At 38.6% G+C, this 20,054-nt stretch overlaps 1 protein-coding gene across 2 annotated transcripts in view; it reads left to right on the top strand.

The window, feature by feature from the left end:
• IntS9 (integrator complex subunit 9) overlaps nucleotides 1-20,054 on the top strand; it is a 157,765-nt gene that overhangs the window by 10,895 nt on the left and 126,816 nt on the right. For both annotated transcript variants that reach the window (XM_067152914.2, XM_067152913.2), the window contains exon 4: nucleotides 587-788. In XM_067152914.2, the coding sequence (XP_067009015.2) occupies nucleotides 587-788 (202 nt within the window). The remainder of the gene's footprint in view (nucleotides 1-586; nucleotides 789-20,054) is intronic.

Below are 20,054 nucleotides of genomic sequence, written 5' to 3'. Positions count from 1 at the left end.
CTCCAAGGCTTGCTAAAGACATTGGTAAATGTCTCTGAAGGGGATTGTTGGCATTACTAAACAGTAGCTTCTGAGAGCTTTCACTTGAGACCACTGGTGAGTACTATCCTGCATTGCAGTGAACTCTCTCAACCTTGTTACAATAAAAGAAATTATTAAAAGATTTTAAGTTATGACAATTCAAGGAGAAATCCTTTCAGAAGGTGTACTGTTATTTCTATGTCCTCTTTTGGGGAATAGTGTCTGTCTTGTCCAGTCTCATAACACATTCAGTAATTCTTTGGGAATGCTTTTGAGGCACAATCAGACTGCTATGGCATCTTCTCATGAGATTATTATCAGTTCCTTTATTGCTTTAAAAGTTGACCTAACGTTTTGTCGCATGTTTTAATTTTTTCGTATGTGTATGTAATGGCGGGTTTCATTTATCTTCTTTCTATGTATGTGGTATTTTTAAAATGAGAAGTTGCATCCCTGTGATTTATATTACACATTAGACTGTTGATCCTGTCCCTTTTTGTGTCAGAATTAAGTCACATAAAATAGAATTATCTCTGAGTATCCTATAAGCTCTTTAAATGTGCAGATTGTTCCTGGAAGAGCTGGTGCTGCATATTGAACAGACTCCAAAAGCCACTCTTGCTAGCCACTGGAAGGAACATCTTCATGTGCTTCCTCCTCCACTTTGTGATAGTCAGAAGCCACGCAACTGGAAGCACATTTACAGTATGCAGGCTGTCAACGATAGCCTAGCCAGGATCCAGATGGTGGGGTACAATGAAAAGCTTGTGAGTATGGCTTTTGATAAATGTTTCTTTCAAGTCTCCATTTGGTGAGGAGTAGGATTACACCATCGTATCCACTCTCCTTGGTTTTAGGTAGGTGTTTCTTTTTTCCCTATCTTTTTCCTGTCAACAGTGTGTTTCTAGAAATACTACCATAAGTTTTGAAAATACTTCAGAAGTTTCTCTGCATAGGGTAGTAAAGACTCGCCCCTTAGGAATATGATACCTGATAGGTTTTTTATTTACAATACATTACTAACTGCAGTTTTACCTATGGCGACAACTTGTTTTCTTTTTTTCCAGATTCTTGGGGTCAGCAGTTGATGTGCATTTTGCACAGTTTGACGGTTGGATGCTCTTTCTGATGCCAATCCTCTGTGGAGGAATGAATTTAATTTTTGGTATTACATGTTCAAAATACGGTTGCAGTCGGCCATGTCAGAAACTACAGCTTGTTTACATCTGGTGCTCTGTCGTAGGTTCCTTTCACTCTTCATTTTTTCAGTCTTGATCAGAAAGCTGCTAGCTCCTGAACAATCAGCACACATTCGATTCTGACTGTTTAAAAAAAAATTTCGCACTTGAAGGAGTCTCAAATTCTTGTTTAAAATTGATCTTGTCTTGTTGGTAATGCAAACTCATATGACGATTGTGTTTGATGCACTGCTTGCCCTGTTGTCGTCTATCAACTGCAATAAACAAATACTAGCCCCTCCTTGTCCTAATGCAATCATATTTTGAATATGTAAGTCTGTTTTGTGTACTGTATATGAAGTGGTCTGTATTAAGACTAACACAAGCACCCAGTCTTTAAGCTGGAGGAATGAACTAGATGCAGTTAAAATTCTCAGCTCAGCTGGGAATCAAAACCTGGGTCGTATGAACCAAAGGCCGGTACATGGACCATTCACCTAAGGAACCAAGCAATATTAACCCCTCAACGCCTGAATCCTTTTCTCTCGTAAAATCCTTTTTTTTGTTTGTTGTTTGTACTTAACAATTACTTTTAAGCATGCATTTTCATTTTCCTGTTGTTCGGTACCCCTATTAACGCAAAAATAGTGGGTGCCATACAGCACCGCTAGGCACTCCTGTAGTCAACAGATGCAGTGTTTCCTTAGCTGATGCAGTATTGGAATAACTTTGCTGGCATGCACTCAGTGCCTTATAAGTAGAAAGGGTATTATTATTATTATTATTATTATTATTATTATTATTATTATTATTATTATTATTATTATTATTATTATTATTATTATTATTATTATTATTATTGCCGGGCTGAGTGGCTCAGACGGTTAAGGCGATGGCCTTCTGACCCCAACGTGGCAGCTTTGATCCTGACTCAGTCCGGTGGTATTTGAAGGTGCTCAAATACGTCAGCCTCGTGTCGGTAGATTTACTTGCACGTAAAAGAACTCACGTGGGACTAAATTCCGGCACCTCGGCATCTCCGAAGACCGAAAAAGTAGTTATTGAAAAGTAGTTATTGGGACGTAAAGCAAATAACATTATTATTATTATTATTATTATTATTATTATTATTAAATTGTATAAATTTACTACAAACTGATAATTATATTTTCAAAAAAAAAAAAACACACACACACACACACACACACACACACACACACACACACACACACACACACACACACACACACACACACACACACACACACACACACACACACACACACACACACACACACACACACACACACACACACACACACACACACACACACACACACACACACACACACACACACACACACACACACACACACACACACACACACACACACACACACACACACACACACACACACACACACACACACACACACACACACACACACACCCCCCCCCCCCTCCCTTTGCAGTAACTTATCAATACTATTCTACATAATAATATATTACAAGGAATGGAGACAACAACATCCGCAAGCAGGCAAAGAGCATTACTGTATGCGAACATGGAACTTGACAGAACATTTTACAGTGTCTAACTTGACACTTCATACATTCAGTGTGTGTCTTTACATGCACATTTCTATTTTGACTGTAAATTGTACACAGGGTGATTATGTCATTCAGTAGATTACCACATTCTTTGAAATCATTTAGAAAAGACAAGGTAAACAACTGATAGGGAATCTGCTACCTGAGCGACAGCTGTAAATACAGTACAATCAATGATTTAATGATCGATTGATTGATTGATTGATTGATTGATTGATTGATTGATTGAGGGAAGACGAAATCTCCTCCTCCAGATCTTCAGACAGCTATGTTGCTGCTTGGCGGCTTGCTTTTCGAGATTTGGTTTCGGTCCTTCTGTCTCTCCAACCATGGCACCCTCGGCTTCATCTCTGCCCAGTCGCTGACGTCCTGTATGATGAAAAATCAGGATCCTGATTGTTTTCACAAGTTGTAAAAAGAGGATATTAATATAGGTTTGAGGCTGACGATGCCCTTAATATGGACGAAACATGTCCCTTAACATTTTATAATAATATTTAATTCTTAAAAAAGATCTCTTTGTATTGAATAGGTGGATATTAAAAAAAACTTGTAACATACTTTGTATTTACATACATTTCAATACGGACCTAACATGAGAATTATAACGTGTAGTGTAGAGACATTCTCTGTACAGCTGTTGATAATGCTGTCCATGTGTTGCCTTTGACCAAGTATCATAGGTCCTCAAAAAAGAAAAAAAAAGTATTCTACGTTAATAAATGGAAGTAGAAGTGGCTAAGAGTACAGTCAGGAAGGCAGCCATCACCATTGGGAAATAAGTACTGGATTGGAATCCCTAGTGGCTCAGAGAAGTGGCACAATACTTGTGGACACATTTCATGGAGGATGTGGGTCAAGAACAGGGAAAAAAGTGAGCAATAGACTGAAATTATCCAGCTTCATAAATGCCCTATGCTCCATTGGGAAGAACTAAAGGAAATAAGTGAAAGCCAAATCCTGTGCAGTTTTTAAATGAAGATGCATGTGCCTGAAATTCTGTGTAATTACGAAGTGCTGTGGCTTATGAACACCAAACTGCGAGCTTGTTTGGAAACTCTGAACCACTTGATGATTTCAGGATGGACACTGACGCATCTATATTAAAGACATAACATTTTCACATTCTGAAGGTAAGTGGCCAATGTCATAGCTATGTTGAAACACAAAATCCTGCAAGATCTCCAGAGTTTAGCAGCATTTGGTGTGGTCAGCTTTTGGATGGGTTGCCACATGCTCTTGGCTAGAGGAGGAGCGGAAAGGACTGACTACCCTACCTAAGTGAACTCTAGCTCAGGATGTCCTATCAGTGACGTCTGTCCTAGCTGGGAGGCACTGAACAGGTCTCCAACTCCCAGGTTTGTATAAGGCACTTTGGTGGTTAGTTTTGGAGGATCAAGCAAAAGAATGAGGGCTTCATGACTCATGTAAACTCCATTTGGTAGTAGAAAAGGACAGTGCACATTTCAAACAAAATGACACATTATAGTCAATGAGATATTTTTTCTTGGAGGACATTAAGTCTACATTTGGACATCCTGATATTGCCACATCAATCGGTGTACTAGAAGGAAGATAACAGGAAGCTTAGCACTTACCAGAAGAGTTGTTAATCACTGAGGTTCTGAAGCCCATCTAACTACAAGTGATGCCACATACACACACTTTGGCTTCAATGGCTTCCACGAGAAGATACAGCCAACCAACAAATTCCATACCCCAAGGGATGGCCATTCATACTGCTCTGTGGTACTGTATGCCCCATTTCCGATACTTCAGTAGAAGTCCGCTATAGTGCGTATGGCATATAACGAGAACCCCCTTTATAAGGACAATTTTTTGCGGCCCCTTTAAGATTCCTATTAAACTGTGTATTATCCTTCGGTTACACCGAGAGCCCTATCACTGACGCATCCGTTATTACGAACGATTAAGCGTGCACGATTTCCGTTACAAATATTTATGCACCTTAGCCATTATGTTGCATGCGATCGATTACCTTTGGTATCGTTTCTTCACTGTGTCCACTGTTCTCTAAAGAAAATTCAAAATGAAAGAGGATAACACATTTTTGTAATAAATGCATAAATAACGTGACCGATAGCAGTTGTTAATTACATAAAATGAACTTCATTATAAAGCCTGTATTGTTGTAAGTATACTTTGAAGGTTGAGTCAAATGTTCCACCTTTACAATATCAAGACTTTTTATTATGTAATTATTTACATATTTTAAAATATGACGGGACATGTTTCGTCTAACTTGTAGACATCATCAGCCGTAAAAATCTTTAAGAGAAAGCAACAAGGACAAGGATAAAGTAACACATTAAAATAATTCAGGTAGCCGAATACGTCAATTAAAATGGTGAAGAGTGTTCAGGATTGCTCAGAGCTCAACACTTGAAAATATCATTAAAATTAAGATTGTCCATATGGGATGATCCAGTAAAACTTGGCATTAAAATTCTTCTTTTAGAAGGTGCTGTGTTGACATACAATTTTCTGTTGTGTCGGTGAAAGTTTGATAATGTAGTGCACAATGTTAAATCCAGTAGAATAAAAACGATGTGTAAGGAATCCGATGAGTGGATGTTAAGGTCATCTTATTGGCATGATGTTGACATTTCTTGCTGAGAAGTTAGGTGGAATATTTGAACATAATAACGTGTGTAGAATGTGCAGTATAGGGCCCTAGAACGAGAATGATGGCTGTTGTTACTATTAAAATAGGCAAGTTTTTATATCTTGTGATATAAAGCAATAAAAGAAAAAAGAGTGCGGCACATCTGATTACTTACGTTCTCACCTGTCCAAGAGCGACTAGTTCAGCGTGGATGATTGTGGCTGACTGGGGGCGAACTATGGAGGTCGTGTGTGAAGGGAGCTGATATGAGGGGAAAGTAGGGGAAGGTTGGCATCAATAGGCGGGGAGCTATCACGTGGAAGCTTATTTGTGAGTTTGTCAAAGTAGGAGTTTTAAGCAATGCCTCGAAAATTACGTTCGCAGTTTCTGAAATTTCATTCAAATTGTGAATGGGATTACATTTTTGATCTATATTAATATAGATGTTTTCTAGAACGTTAAGTAAAGTGCCCTTGTTATGAAAATAAAGAATTTTTAAGTCCTGTTCTATGGAAGTAAACAAATGATTGGACTCTGTCATATGAGTGCTCATGGCGGAGTATCTTCTGTGTTTAGCGGCATTGATATGTTCCTTATATCTAACTGAAAATCCTCTTCCGGTTTGCCCAATGTAGCTCGCGGGACATTGGTTGCAATTCAACATATATACGCCTGATTTATTATATTTATTAACAGCGTTGTTAATTTTATGATGGTTGTAAAATAAATTAATGTTATTGTTGACTGTTTTAAAAGCAATATTGATCTTATGCTTCTTAAAGATCTTGGTAATATCGTAAATCTTATTATTGGTATAAGTGAAAGTGGCGTATTTATCTGTTTTTCTTTTTGTTAGAGAACTAAGTAGAGTTGAACTGGATTTGTTAGTAACTTTATTGACTATACTGTCAATAAATTGCCTGCTAAACCCGTTTTTTCTCGCTATTAAGCAGATGGAGTCAAGTTCTTTTTTTACGATTTACATTAGATAAAGGAACATGAAAATCTCTGTGGATCAAACTATAAAATGTTGCTCTTTTTTGAGATTTCGGATGCATTGAATCTTGCCAAATGGTATTAATAGTTTGGGTGGGCTTCCTGAATATGGTATAAGAGAATTTGTTGGAGCTGTTGTTGATAATAACATCTAAGAAATTTAAAGAATTATTGACTTCCGCTTCGAAAGTGAACTTGATCCATGGATCGACTGCATTCAAATGTTCGAGAACGATATCGCCATTGGTTTATTATGGCAAATGTATCATCAACAAAGGAATAATGGCAGAAATTTATTTAGACCACTTGGAAATTCCAAAATTCTTAATAAAATTAGGGGTATTGTATTCTGGACGCGCTTTGACTTCAGTACCAAAATTACACCATATTCCCCCTCTTCTTTAATCAGTTTGCTGAGCAGCTGCCTCCTGTATAACCGCTTGATGTATTCCAATACAACCTGGTCCATTGGTTGCAACAGAGCTGTTACATTAGGTGGCAGAAATTTCACTTGAATATCAACACTGACCAACTCTTCCACTCCCAGATGTGACGGCGCATTGTCAATTAACAAAATGGCCTTCAGTGGCAAACCTTGTTTCGTTAAAAACATTTTTACGTTCAGCACGAAGTCTTCTTTGAACCAGTTTTTGAAAGTTCCACTGTCTATCCATGCATTCTTTTGGGATATGTAAGAAACCGGCAAGGCAGATCGATTCACATTTTTAAGAGCATGAGGATTTTTTTATTTCCCTATTAACAGGAGAGGAAATGTATGTCGTCCAGATGCATTGGTGCATGCCATAATTGTAATGAGATCTTTACTTCTTTTATAACCCCTTGCCGATTCATCTAATTTAGATGCTAGTGTCTTATTTGGTAGAATGCTATAAAACACCCCAGATTCATCGACGTTATATATCTGATCTGGCATTAAGTTATCGGAGCAAATAATGTCCTGAAATTCCTTTATGAAACTGTCAGCAGCGACTTTATCCCCTGAAAAATTTTCACCAGTCACTGAAAGCTGGCGTATGCCATGACAAGCTTTCCACCTTTCCAACCAACCCTGACTAGCTTTGAAGTTAGAATCTCCATTTGCTAGCTTGCTGTTTAAACCAGGCGCTTTTTCTTGTAAAATTGGCCCTGAAATCAGAACACCGTGCTCTCTTTTTTCACTAAACCACATGAATAATGTGTCATCTAGAGATTCATTTCTAGCTTTCTGTACTGTGGCATGATTCTCTAAACTATCTTTTGTTATCATTTTAAAGCAGAAATCTTCAATTTCTTTTCGGTTTTTCTTCCAATCAGACACAGTTGAAGTCCCTACGCCATAGTCTACAGCAATATTTTTCAAAAGTTCTCCTTTGTTCAGCCTGTTTAATGCTTCTAACATTTTTTGCATGGAAACAACCACTTTCTTCCATTATGAATCCATTTCTTGCTCATTCAAACAATACAGTACTGCACAGGGAAATGCTGTAACTCTACAACATGGTGTAACCTTCAGGTACTGTGTTGTTTTCTCGCAGACTACTGGATATGATGACTCATTCCCTTCTTCTTTCATCATCATCCTAAGCAATCACACTGCAGGTCATTATTTAGCAACGATGTGAACCCGAGATAACGTTTGCAGAAGGGGATGAGTGTCATAGACTCCATGTCAACAGGACCGTCATTAAAAAAGTGATTGATGAAGTGACTAAACAGTGTTTACCGAGCCGTGTAGCTCTGCGTGCTGAGGCACGTTAGTAGTGCGTTGCTTTGAGAAGAGCGTGAGTTTGAATTGCACCTTCGGCCGTCCTGGGAATGGTTTTCCACGGTTTGCCATTCTCAATTCCAGGCGAATGTCGGGATGGTACCTTTAATGAACCGTGGCCGAATTACTTCCAATTTAAGTAGTTAAATTTCGGAAAGGCTATTCAGTTTAAATTTTTAGCGAGGAGGTTATCATTTCTCTACATGTGTTTCAAATATGTTTTCATGATACATATACGGTTAGGTTAGGTGACACCGTTTGAAGAAGAAAACTGAAATGTTTGCCACAGAAGCCTCTGGAGTGATATCGTATTTCTTCGAATCCACGACAACGTTTTTCCCTCAGAATCTGATGCGAAAAATCAAGGGTTGTGTTGTATTCACGGCCTAACAGTAAGTTAATGGATACCACTGGCAATTACTACAGTAACCACGCTGCTTCTTTTCAAACGCACGCACGCGCACACAAAACTTACTGACAATAAACGACCCCCTCTTTATTATACATCGCTAGCCACGACAACCGGTTGTACAGTGCCTGTGTGTAATGTAAGGTGGAACTTTTAATATTAATATCATTAAACTGTTCAAAGTTGACAATACAGACTAAACATGTCATATAATCCTTGTAAAAAAATAAAATACCTGTACGACAACCTAAAAAGAAGCACATAAGAAATAAATTATTCAAATTATAAGTTAGAACGGTCCAAGACCGGAGATGGACTATTATTTCCAGCATTTAAATAGATAGGTATAGAGGTATAGAACTAAATGAGGCCACAATACTAGTTGCAAATCGAGGATTGTGGCGTCGTTTAGTAAATTCTCAGAGGCTTGCAGACTGAACGCTGAAAGGCATAACAGTCTATAATGATAATGTATGTATGTATGTTTAAATAGATGACTCCAAAGATTGTTGATTTATCGGTGACGAAGTTGAGCTTCTTCATAATTACGTCGACTGTGATGCAGAATAGCACGGCAAGCCACCATTATTTCTTTATCATGATACATTAGAATTGTCTTTATTTGCTATGACACTGAGGTTTTAAAGTATTCTTGTTATTGTGTGAGATATATCTTTCGTATTACCATTTGGAGGCTTTTAAGCTGAATTTTATTAACTGGACAGATAACTACAGCTGCACAATCATATTAGAAATTAGGCTCACCATGGTGTAGGCTATATGCAGTTATGATCTCCCTTCCTTTGAATTTATATTCCAACACAAATGTTTCTTACGTGTGAATAAGTTCCTGGAATATTAGTTTATGTACCTATCTCTCTTCTGCAGTTGCTACAGAAGTAGGGTATTCTAACCTCTCTTCTATCTCTCCGAATACTTTCTTTGTGTTAGGTTTAGATACCCTATACTGCTCCAAAAACTGCATTTCTTGTCGTTCAAGCATGTCATTACCTCTCTGTGAAACTTACTGTCTCTCATCATTTTGAATGTAATCTAAATAGAGCACCTGAACACCAAACACAAAATCTCTTCCAGCCATTTTTATTTTAACACAATATTAAGCTTTTTAATGGGACGAAAGTGCTACGTTAAATTAAGGGAGAATTGTATGGATATGGAAATGTAAATCCAGAAGGCGAGTTGTTGGTGGGTTTTTGCATGAGGAACCAAATGATAGTTGGAAACACCTGGTTTAGGAAGAAGAACTGTCAGAAGATTACAAGGTATGGTTGGGGAGACAGGCAAACGAAGACCATGATTGATTATATAATCATAGAGAAAGAACACTGGAAGAGCCTTTTAGATGGCATTCCATTCTGCGCTGTCAAGATCAGAGCTAGTTACGTGGATCGCCAACCTCCACTCGGAGACGGCGTCTTAAGAAGAAGAATTCATGCCTGAAGAAGCCTTTGGTGGAGATCATAGAGTTGTGATAGGAAAATGGAAAGTGGAAAAGATTGAAAAATCCCCATTAAGAAGAGAGAAAAGAATTAGAGTATGAAAGTTGAAGGAGAAAAGCATACAGGAAGAATTTCAAAGGGAAATAATGCCCTTGGTGGGGAATGTTGAAGATGAATGGAAAAGATTTAAGGAAGCACTGCAGGAAATGTGAAAGACAGAGGGACACAATGGTGGAATGATAGGGTAAAGATTAAAGTGAAGGAAAAGAAAATGGCATGGAAAGCATGGAAAACATCTGAAGAAAGTAGAAGAAAATATGTGAACGTAAAGAATTTGGCCAAGTAAGTAGTGGAGGAAGAAAAGCTGGGCCTTATTCACACAGAAATTGAGGGATGATACACAGAACAGCAAGAAATTACTGTATGGTATCTTAAGAAACAAAAAGAGAGATCAAGTAAACACCAGATTTGTGAAGGATGAAGGTGGCATAATATTAACAAAGCCAGAAGAAATAAGAAATAGATGGAGAGAGTATTTTCAGAAGTTGCTGAACATAAGAACTGATGACAGTTATTCAATGGATGACCAGGAAAGGCAATTAGTTGATGAGAAATGGATCAAGAAATTACAATGAATGAAATTGAAATGGCACTAAGAAAGATGAAGAATGGAAAAACTGCTGGAATAGATGAAATTTCAGTGGAGATGATAAAGGCAGCTGGAGCTGTAGGCCTGCAGTGGACATATTGGGTTCTCAGGAATGTCTGGGAGAATAAGGAGGTCCCTGAGGATTGGCAAAAAGGAATAATCATCCCAATTTCCAAGAAAGGCAATAAGAAAGTTTTGAAGAACTACAGGGTAATTACCCTAATATCCCATGTTGTTAAGATAATGGAGAGGATACTGGAAAGTAGAGTAAGGTTGAGGGTTGAAAATCAGTTTGGTTTCAGAACTGGAAGGTCAACGATAGAGCCCATTTTCATTATGAGACAACTAATGGAAAAGCAATGGGAGTACGGGAATGATATGGTGATGACATTCATTGACATTGAAAAGGCATATGACAGTGTCCCCAGGACTAAAGTTTGGGACAGCCTGGTCCAAAAAGGAATTGGACAGGGATTAATAAAAATGATCATAGCAAGGTACAAGGAATGTTGTAGTTGCATGCAAACACAAAGTTGGCAGGACAAGTTGGTTCAAAATAACTAGTGGGCTGAGACGAGGAAGTGTTCTATCACCAATCCTGTTTACAAAATAATGGATGACATCATGAGAACAGCAAAAGCAGCATAGGAGGAAGAGAAATGAACATGTTATTTGCAGATGATATTGTGATTTGGGGAGAAGACGGCAGGACGGTTGAAGATCAATTGAATGTGGTGAATGGGAAGATCGAAGAATGTTGATTGAAAACAAGTGTAGAAAAGAGTAAAATTCTTGTTTTGACTAGAGGGGAGAAAGAAGTGAAAGGTCAGATTAGACTTGCAGGCAAGCCCCCGGAAGTAGTGGAAACGTTCAAATACCTGGGGAGTGAATTAATGGAGAATGCTCGACTGGATGCTGAGATTTGTAAGAGGATTCAAGCTGGAAGCTGTTTCTATCATAGTGTAAGAAACATGATATGGGACAAAGATGTGCCAATGGAAGCAAAGGATACTATGTACAAGATGTATTACGTAACCATAACAACTTACGGAGCAGAAACTTGGACAATGACAAAGGAGGATGAGAGTCGAATACAGGCAGCCGAAATGAAGTTCTTGAGGAGTATGATACAGAAGAATAGATGAGACAAAATAAGGAATCAGAAAATCCAGGAAGAAATTATAGTGGAAAAAATGAATGATAGAATAGAGAAGAGCCGACTAAGATCGTTTGGGAACATAAAGCGAATGAGTGGCGAAGGAATGCCAAAAAAGGTGATAGAAATGCAAATGCAAGGAAGGATAGGCCGTGGGCGACCACGATTGAGATGGAAGTATACAATCCAACGCAGTTTTATAGAAAGAAACCTGGACTGGAACACAGTGTTGGAGGAGTGATGGAAAGACTGAAGAATGTGGAGAGGAACCATATTTGCCACTACCCGGCTACAGCTGGATAAAGGGAAATGATGATGATGATGATTAATGGCGTTTTAACATGAACAAAGGTTGATGAAACAGCCATTCTCTTAATAATCCTGTTAGAGCAGTTTAACGTGACGTTAAATCCTTGATGGAGTCTGATGAAACCGGCCCTAAAACTTCTACTATTTTTGAGGTCAGTGAATAATTCTTTTTGTGTCTGACTATTTATTAATTGTCTCAGCTCAGGACTGATTTGTTTTCTTTTGAATTTTTCAGCTTTTTTTTTTTTTTATTATTTCAAATTATGTATGTAGTTAAAATTTATATGACTTCACATCTAGCATTACACAGGTTACATAAAAGAAAGCATTACTAGGAAATGTAATCCATTTTCTACAATCCCAATTAAGAAAACTTTAAAATTTATATGAATTCACTTCTAGCATTACACAGGTTACATAAAAGAAAACATTACTAGGAAATGTAATCCATTTTCTACAGTCCCAATTAAGAAAACTTTGACTTTCTATGATAAAGTTCAAAACATTGGGATTAGTAGAGAGGCATGTTGCAGCTTAGGCAGTACCATCACATCTTCAATCTTGATCATTTTCCAATCTCTTTCAGTGGCTTTGTTGTCAAATTATTAATCTCAAAAAATGGGGGATTAGGAACCAGATTTACAGTTGATCAGGGTTTCTAGTGCACTATCACTCAGAATATCAAGACTCCATAATGCCATTGTAGGAACAAGCAGGGAAACAGCATGCAGAACGTGCTTGCTACTCTTCAGGCAAGCATTCCTATTCTACCCAGTAATGACCAGTGGTTTCATCTAAAGTCGTGGCCACCAAATTAGGCGGATCAGAGAAACTACGCTGTTGCCAAGGTTATGCAGCAACTGGCGAAGAAATGTCTAACTGAACACAATTTCACAGCGTGAGGAAGTTTATTCTCTCCCAAACTCCTGATGTCACCTCGTACAATGTTCCAAAACAAAATACACTTCAAGTTTCAGAAAATACTGCTGATTTTAGTGGTATAATTATTTTATAAATAAACCAATTTAAATAATTATTAAGAATAAGAATCTCAACAAGTTAAAAAAAAACCTGTAGAATCCTGTTTTGAACATTTCAGTAAGCGTCCAAGTTTTTGTTTTTTTGAGCCAATAAACTTTTGTATGTGGGAAATATGTAGAAAAACATCTGACTTAATTTTTTAAAAATCTGTAACATGTTACCATGGGTCTTTTAGTTTTCTGGAAAATGGCCCAGAAAGCGATCATATAAATGTCACTAGCCGAGGTCGGTCGGGTCGCTCGTGCCAGCGCAGGACAGGGCACGGTAAATACTTTCGGGTTACATATTAATGTATCAGTTGTATTAAAATATTTGTGTATGATTTACAATATAATTTAAAATAGTTGGATACTATATATTGGACTGTGTGATATAGGAAAAAGAACTACTTTAAAGGACAAGTTGGCATTCGATTACAATGTATTAGGAATCGGTTTCTAGCTTCAAGCCAGTCTTTGATTTCTTAGTCATTGTATTTACTCATCTCACTATCTGTAGAGTCGTCATTCACATTGATAATGAATGGCACCATTCTTCTATTTCCTTGGCCCAATCGTCTGCTTGAAGGTTTTCTGCGTGATTGAAGCACTTTTCCCAATCTGCAGCAGTCACACGCTGGATGGTTCCTGACGCGAGTTTTTCTGCATCTTTTATTTTCAAAGGTCTTGTTCCTGTCTGCCACTTCTCTCTTGACTTGAGCCCAAATCAGTTCAATTGGGTTGTATTGGCAGTGGTAGAGTGGCAACCTTACTACCTCATGGCCACATGAGAGAGCTAATTCATCAAGCTCGTACTTCTTTTCTACTTTGAAGGGAGCAACTTTTTCCAAAAGTTCAGTTCAAGTTTCTTGTTTATTATTATTATTATTATTATTATTATTATTATTATTATTGTTGTTGTTGTTGTTATTATTATTATTATTATTATTATTATTATTATTATTATTATTATTATTATTATTATTTTGTGACTTGCTTTATTAGCACCAAGTTTCTTTTTGGTAAAAGGTACATTTCTCTTCAGCATCCACTCTTGAGTTTCTTTCTTCTTCCAGCTTGTATTGTGTACTTTTTCAAATAAGGTTGAATGATACGGAGCATTATCCATAACTATTACGGAATGTTCTTCCAGGCTTAACAGTAGATCTTCTATAAACCACTTTTTAAAGATGTCTGGTCCATTTCCGAGTGGTAGTCTGTGCCATTCTTCTTGGACAGGAACACCCACTTACACTTTAATACCACCGGTGTGGCACATAATCAGTCTTCCATCTTTGCCAGAGGGCACCTTCAATCCACCGCTCTTACCTGAATGTTGCCAAATGAACTGTTTGCTGTGCGACTGACTAACCCAAGTCTCGTCTAAGTAAATACGTTGCCTTGGGTATTGTTCATATTTCAGGTCATACATTTTTCTCAAAAATCTTGCACGAGCTACGACAATATCCTGCCTTTCTATCAGAAATGTTCTTCCATCGTTAGCCCTCTTGTATTTGAAGCTTAATTTGAGGAGCACTTGTCGCACTGAATGTACACTTCTGCTATATTTAAATTTCTCTCCTAACTTTATACTCACTTTTCCACTGTAGGAAATTCACCACGGTCATAAAATTCTAGTACAGTTCGCCTAGCTACATCGCAGTTAAAATCACTAAGGACACTAAGTTGTTTCTCCCTTACATAGTTTTTCCTTCGTGATGAAAATACTTTTTGATTGAGTAAATATTTAATTAACACATCTCTATACTGAACGAAGGCTAATATTACACATTACTGCAGTCACTTCTTGGCTTTCCTTGAAATTCACAGACTGCAAAAAATGTGAGTTGACGAACTTCTGCATGTATTGCAATACGTTCACAATTACTTATTTTGTTTGGCTGGCTAAATCCTTCTTCTTAAGCCTTTCGAGACGACAACGCTTCAGAGGAGTTTCTTGTTTCTTTCTCCCACTTACTTCTTCCTCTTTGTTAATAGACCCGAAGAAACACCGGGGTGAATATATTCACTATGCATCTTTAATTGCACTCACGATATGAGCTCAACAGCTGCATGACACGGAGTGACTCAGGTAAGGTGGACCAGAGCGGATCGGCTTCAACTAGACAACACTGTACGATCAGTATTACCAATCCGTCCTCAGAGGTAAGCAGCACTCGACCATCCGTCGTTTCGCCGTTCCCATATCTGATGACAACGCAGTTTTCTTCACCCGCCTAATTTGGTGGCTGTGACTGTAGTAGCAGTATAAGGAACTGTAACGCTGACATTCATATTTACCAGAAGAGATACAGAAATTATTTCTAGCATATAACAATTTATTTGTTGAGAAATCCAAGGCTGATTGCTCGTTGTGTCATGTTTTCCTCTCTTTGTTTGAGCCATGTGTGTGTATTTTTGTTATTTTATAAAAGTATCAATATTTAATGTTTTCTTTTGTTACATTCCTTATTTTTTTAGTTGTTTACAGTATGTTTTATTATGTTAGGCCTTATATTAAATGCCAGAATGTAATGATTCTTTCTTCCTTCCTGTTCATCATTGATTGAATGTCTGGTAGGGAATACAAAACTGGGACAGATGAATCATTTCAACTATTAGGATGTGTATCCTCTCAGGATGGTAGATTGGTGAGTGAAATTGAATCGTGGTCCAACGAAGCTGATGCAGTAAGCTCTCAGTTACGATCAACACTATTCTGTAAGAAGAAAGTTGGCTCCTGGATGAAACTATCCTTACACTGGTCTGTAAGGGTGTGAATGCTGGGTGGACTTGGGAGATCTTATTCCTAAGTTACAAGTAATAAACATGGAAGTAGCAAGAATGATTGCTTGTACAAACAAGTAAGAGCATTGGCAGGAAGGTTGTCGGACTGAGAAGATAAAGGCTAAGTTAAGAATAAACTAATTCGATGCAACTGTCCATATAAACTGGCATTAGTAGTGGGGTCAAGTGAGGCACATGGAGAAGGGTAAATTAGAATAATGGACTTGGCCATAAGGGTAAAAGATGTACGAGAGCAAGGTGACAATGGTTAGACTCAGTTTTAAGCTGTGTTTAACAAAACAGGTCCACAGAACTAGCTGCAAACAGAGGATTGTCGAGACGGTTAATTTATTCACAAGGGCTTGTAGATTGAATGCCGAAAAACATAAGAATCTATAATGAAGGGGGGGGGGGGGAGAGAGAGAGAGAGAGAGAGAGAGAGAGAGAGAGTGTGTGTGCGCGCGCTTTTTTCATTTTAGAAATATTTCCATTATCATTATTGCTCCTGACACTAATACATAAATACAGTAACATACATACTTACATCATCGTTATAGACCGTTCCGCCTTTCAGCGTTCAGTCTGCAAGCCTCTGTGAATTTACTAAACGTCTCCACAATCCTCTATTTGCAACTATTGCTGTGGCCTCATTTAGTTTTATACCTCTTATCTTTAAATCGTTAGAAACTGAGTGTAACCATTGTCGTCTTGGTCTCTATCTACTTCTCTCACCCTCCATAACAGAGCCCATTATTCTCCTAGGTAACCTATCCTCCTCCATTCGCTTCACGTGACCCCACCACTGAAGCCAATTTATGCATATAGCTTCATCCATTGAGTTTGTTCCTAACTAAGTTTTTATCTCCTCATTCTGAGTACCCTCCTGCCATGATTCCCACCTGTTTGTACCAGCAATCATTCTTGCTACTTCCTTGTCTGTTACTTCTAACTTATGAATAAGATATCCTGAGTCCACCCAGCTTTCACTCCCATAAAGCAAAGTTGGTCTGAAAACAGATTGATGTAAAGATACACAGATCAAAAAAATTAGGGGAATATGTTGTGTAACGTCTGGTATGTGAACATTAATTTGGTATATGGGGTTCCAATGGTCGTACATCATACCTTGAGACCTTAGCTACTCAGGGTATTTAAAGCACAGTGCCGGACATTGAGTGTGTTGCGCTGATCTTCAGGAGCTAGCAATTCGCTTCAATCAAGCGACTCGTCTTAGACTTCTAAACGATTTTGGCACTTCATATTCATTCATTATATTGTGACATCGCGCCTCATTCGCTGGCTCATTTAACTTTTCACCTCTTCTTGTAAACATTATGAGACAGTGCTTAAATTTGCGTGTGTTGTGCTACTATTCAGAAGATTGCGCCTTACTTCTTATAAGTGACTGACTGTCTACTTCTTTTAGATTTTACGATTTAAAATTGCACAGTGCCAATCCCCATTAACATATTTTGCCTCTTCAACTGTTTCTGTGAAAGACTCCTCTTTAATTTCTTATTTACCTATGCATTGTTTTTTGCATTTTATTCGGCTGATGATGACCCAGATTAGGGTCGAAACCGGTACCGCTTCCGCTTTTAATTAAATAGGAATATAATACTACATTTCATATTTATTTGTATTGAATAGGTTGAACAACCTTATTTATTATTTCAATTTCATTGTGTTACTCAGGGTATGTCAAATCGATGTTATACTCCATCTGCAGGCATAGTCATGCATTAAACTGTCAGGTAACCCCTCAAAACAAAGTGAATAGTTGTGCGTCAGTGTGTCGTTGTGAGGTACACAGACTACTGCGGTCATATGAGCACGCTGTATGTCAACCGGCACATCCCATGAGACATGTTAACAAGGTTCAAGTCGCAAGGGCCGTCACTTTGATCTAGGAAGGATGGAGTATTCTTCGTGTTGCTGTGGATCTCAATGTCTCTCCATCGGTTATTCTCCACTTGTGGAATTGCTACAATGAGACAGGCCAGTTCACAAGGTTTGGACAAGGTCGTGGATGCATGACAACCCCACAGGATGACCGATATGTGACCATCTGTGCGTTGCGGCGTCGTTCAGCAACTGCCAGAGAACTGCAACAAGACCTCAGGAGGGTCACTGGAGACACTGTGCCTGACCAGACAGTAAGGAACAGGTTAAGAGAAGTGTCCTTATGACCCAGACGTCCTGTTCGAGTCCCCCGTTTAATGCAGTAACATTGCGCAGCTCGCCTTCTGTTTGCCCATACCCACGTCAACTGGCAACTTCGCCAATGGAGACCTGTGTTGTTCACACACGAGTCCAGATTTCCCCTGACACAGCGTGATGGACATCAACGTGTATGGAGACGCCGTGGTGAGCAGTACATGCCAAATGTTGTCCAGGAAGGGGACTGATTCGGACAAGGTTCTATGATGGGGTGGGGTGGCATCAGTATTGATGGTCATACGGTTCTTGTCGTCGTCCGTTGTAATCTTACCGTTGCGGGGTACATCTATCAGATACTGCTACAGCATGTGTTGGTTGCTGCAATACGGTTTTGGCCCTGAATTCATACTCATGCACGACTATGCCAGGGCTCATGTAGCACATATCACCGGAGCTGCATTGCGAGAACTGGACATTCAAGAGATGGAATGGCCAGCAGTGATTTTCGACTTTAAACCCATCGAGCATGTGTGGGATAGTCTTAACAGAAGTGTTCGAGGTCATCCTGTTCCACCACAGGCTCTCCAAGACCTTGAACAGGCTCTCATTGAAGAATGGGACCTGATACCACAACGTGACCTCCGTTGACTTATAGGAAGCATGCCATGTAGGTGCCAAGCTGTGATAAATGCTCATGGAGGACATACACTATACTGAAGCTCTCCAACTGTGATAAAAATCCACCCTGGAGGACTGTTATTACTTTGTTTTTGCCCTATTTGGACATTTCCGTTTTTGTTCTGAAAACGAACTTGAATCCATCTATGTTCTTTTGTATACTTCAACGGTAAAGAATAAAGGTTTAGTTGCTAACATACCTGGGCATGAGGTATTGTTTTATGGAGCATGGCATACGTTCAAAAACATGTTCCCCTAATGTTTTTGAACTGTGTAGTTTCGTCCGGAAGCTGACTTCCTTCTTACAAAATACTGTTGATCGCAACTGCGAGCTCACTGCATTAGCTTTGGTACACCTTTATTCAATCTCATTTACTATATTACCACCCTGGGAGAACACACATCCTAAATACTTGAAATTATCTACCTGTTACAGCTTTGTATTACCAATCTGACATTCAGTTTTGTTGGATTTCTTACCTACTGACATCAATTTAATCTTTGAAAGGCCATAGTCATTGCACCTCTTTTCAAGTTCCAATATATTAGACTGCAGACTTTCGGCACAATCTGCCATTAAGACCAAGTCGTCAGCAGAGGCCAGACTGCTTACTACATTTCCACCTAACTGAATCCCTCCCTGCCACTTTATACCTTTCAGCAGATGATCCATGTAAACTGCGAACAACAAAGGTGAAAGATTACAGCCTTGTCTAATCCCTGTAAATACCCTGAACCAAGAACTCATTCTAACTTCAATTCTCACTGCAGCCCAATTGTCAACATAAATTACAGCACTGATTGATTTTAATAATCTACCCTTAATCCCATGGTCCCCTAATATGACGAACATCTTTTCCCTCGGTGCCCTGTCATATGCTTTTTCTAGATCTACAAAACATAAGCATAACTGTCTATTCCTCTTATAGCATTTTTCAGTTACCTGGCGCACACTGAAAATTGATCCTGATAGCTCCTCTGTCGTCTGAAACCACACTGGTTTTTATCCAACTTCTTCTCGTCCACTGATCACCCTCCCTTCCAAGATGCCAGTGAATACTTTGCCTGGTATATTAATCAAAGAGATTCCTCGATAGTTGTTGCAATCCTTCCTGACCCCTTGCTTATAGGTAGACAGGTGCAGTTACTGCTTTTGTCCAGTCTGAAGGTACCTTACCAATACTCCATGCTAATTTTATTACTCTATGAAGCCATTTCATCCCTACCTTC

This window comes from Anabrus simplex, chromosome 8 (genome assembly GCF_040414725.1).
Source record: "Anabrus simplex isolate iqAnaSimp1 chromosome 8, ASM4041472v1, whole genome shotgun sequence".
Taxonomy (NCBI): Eukaryota; Metazoa; Arthropoda; class Insecta; order Orthoptera; family Tettigoniidae; genus Anabrus; species Anabrus simplex.
This window is presented reverse-complemented; position numbering and strand designations above follow the sequence as displayed.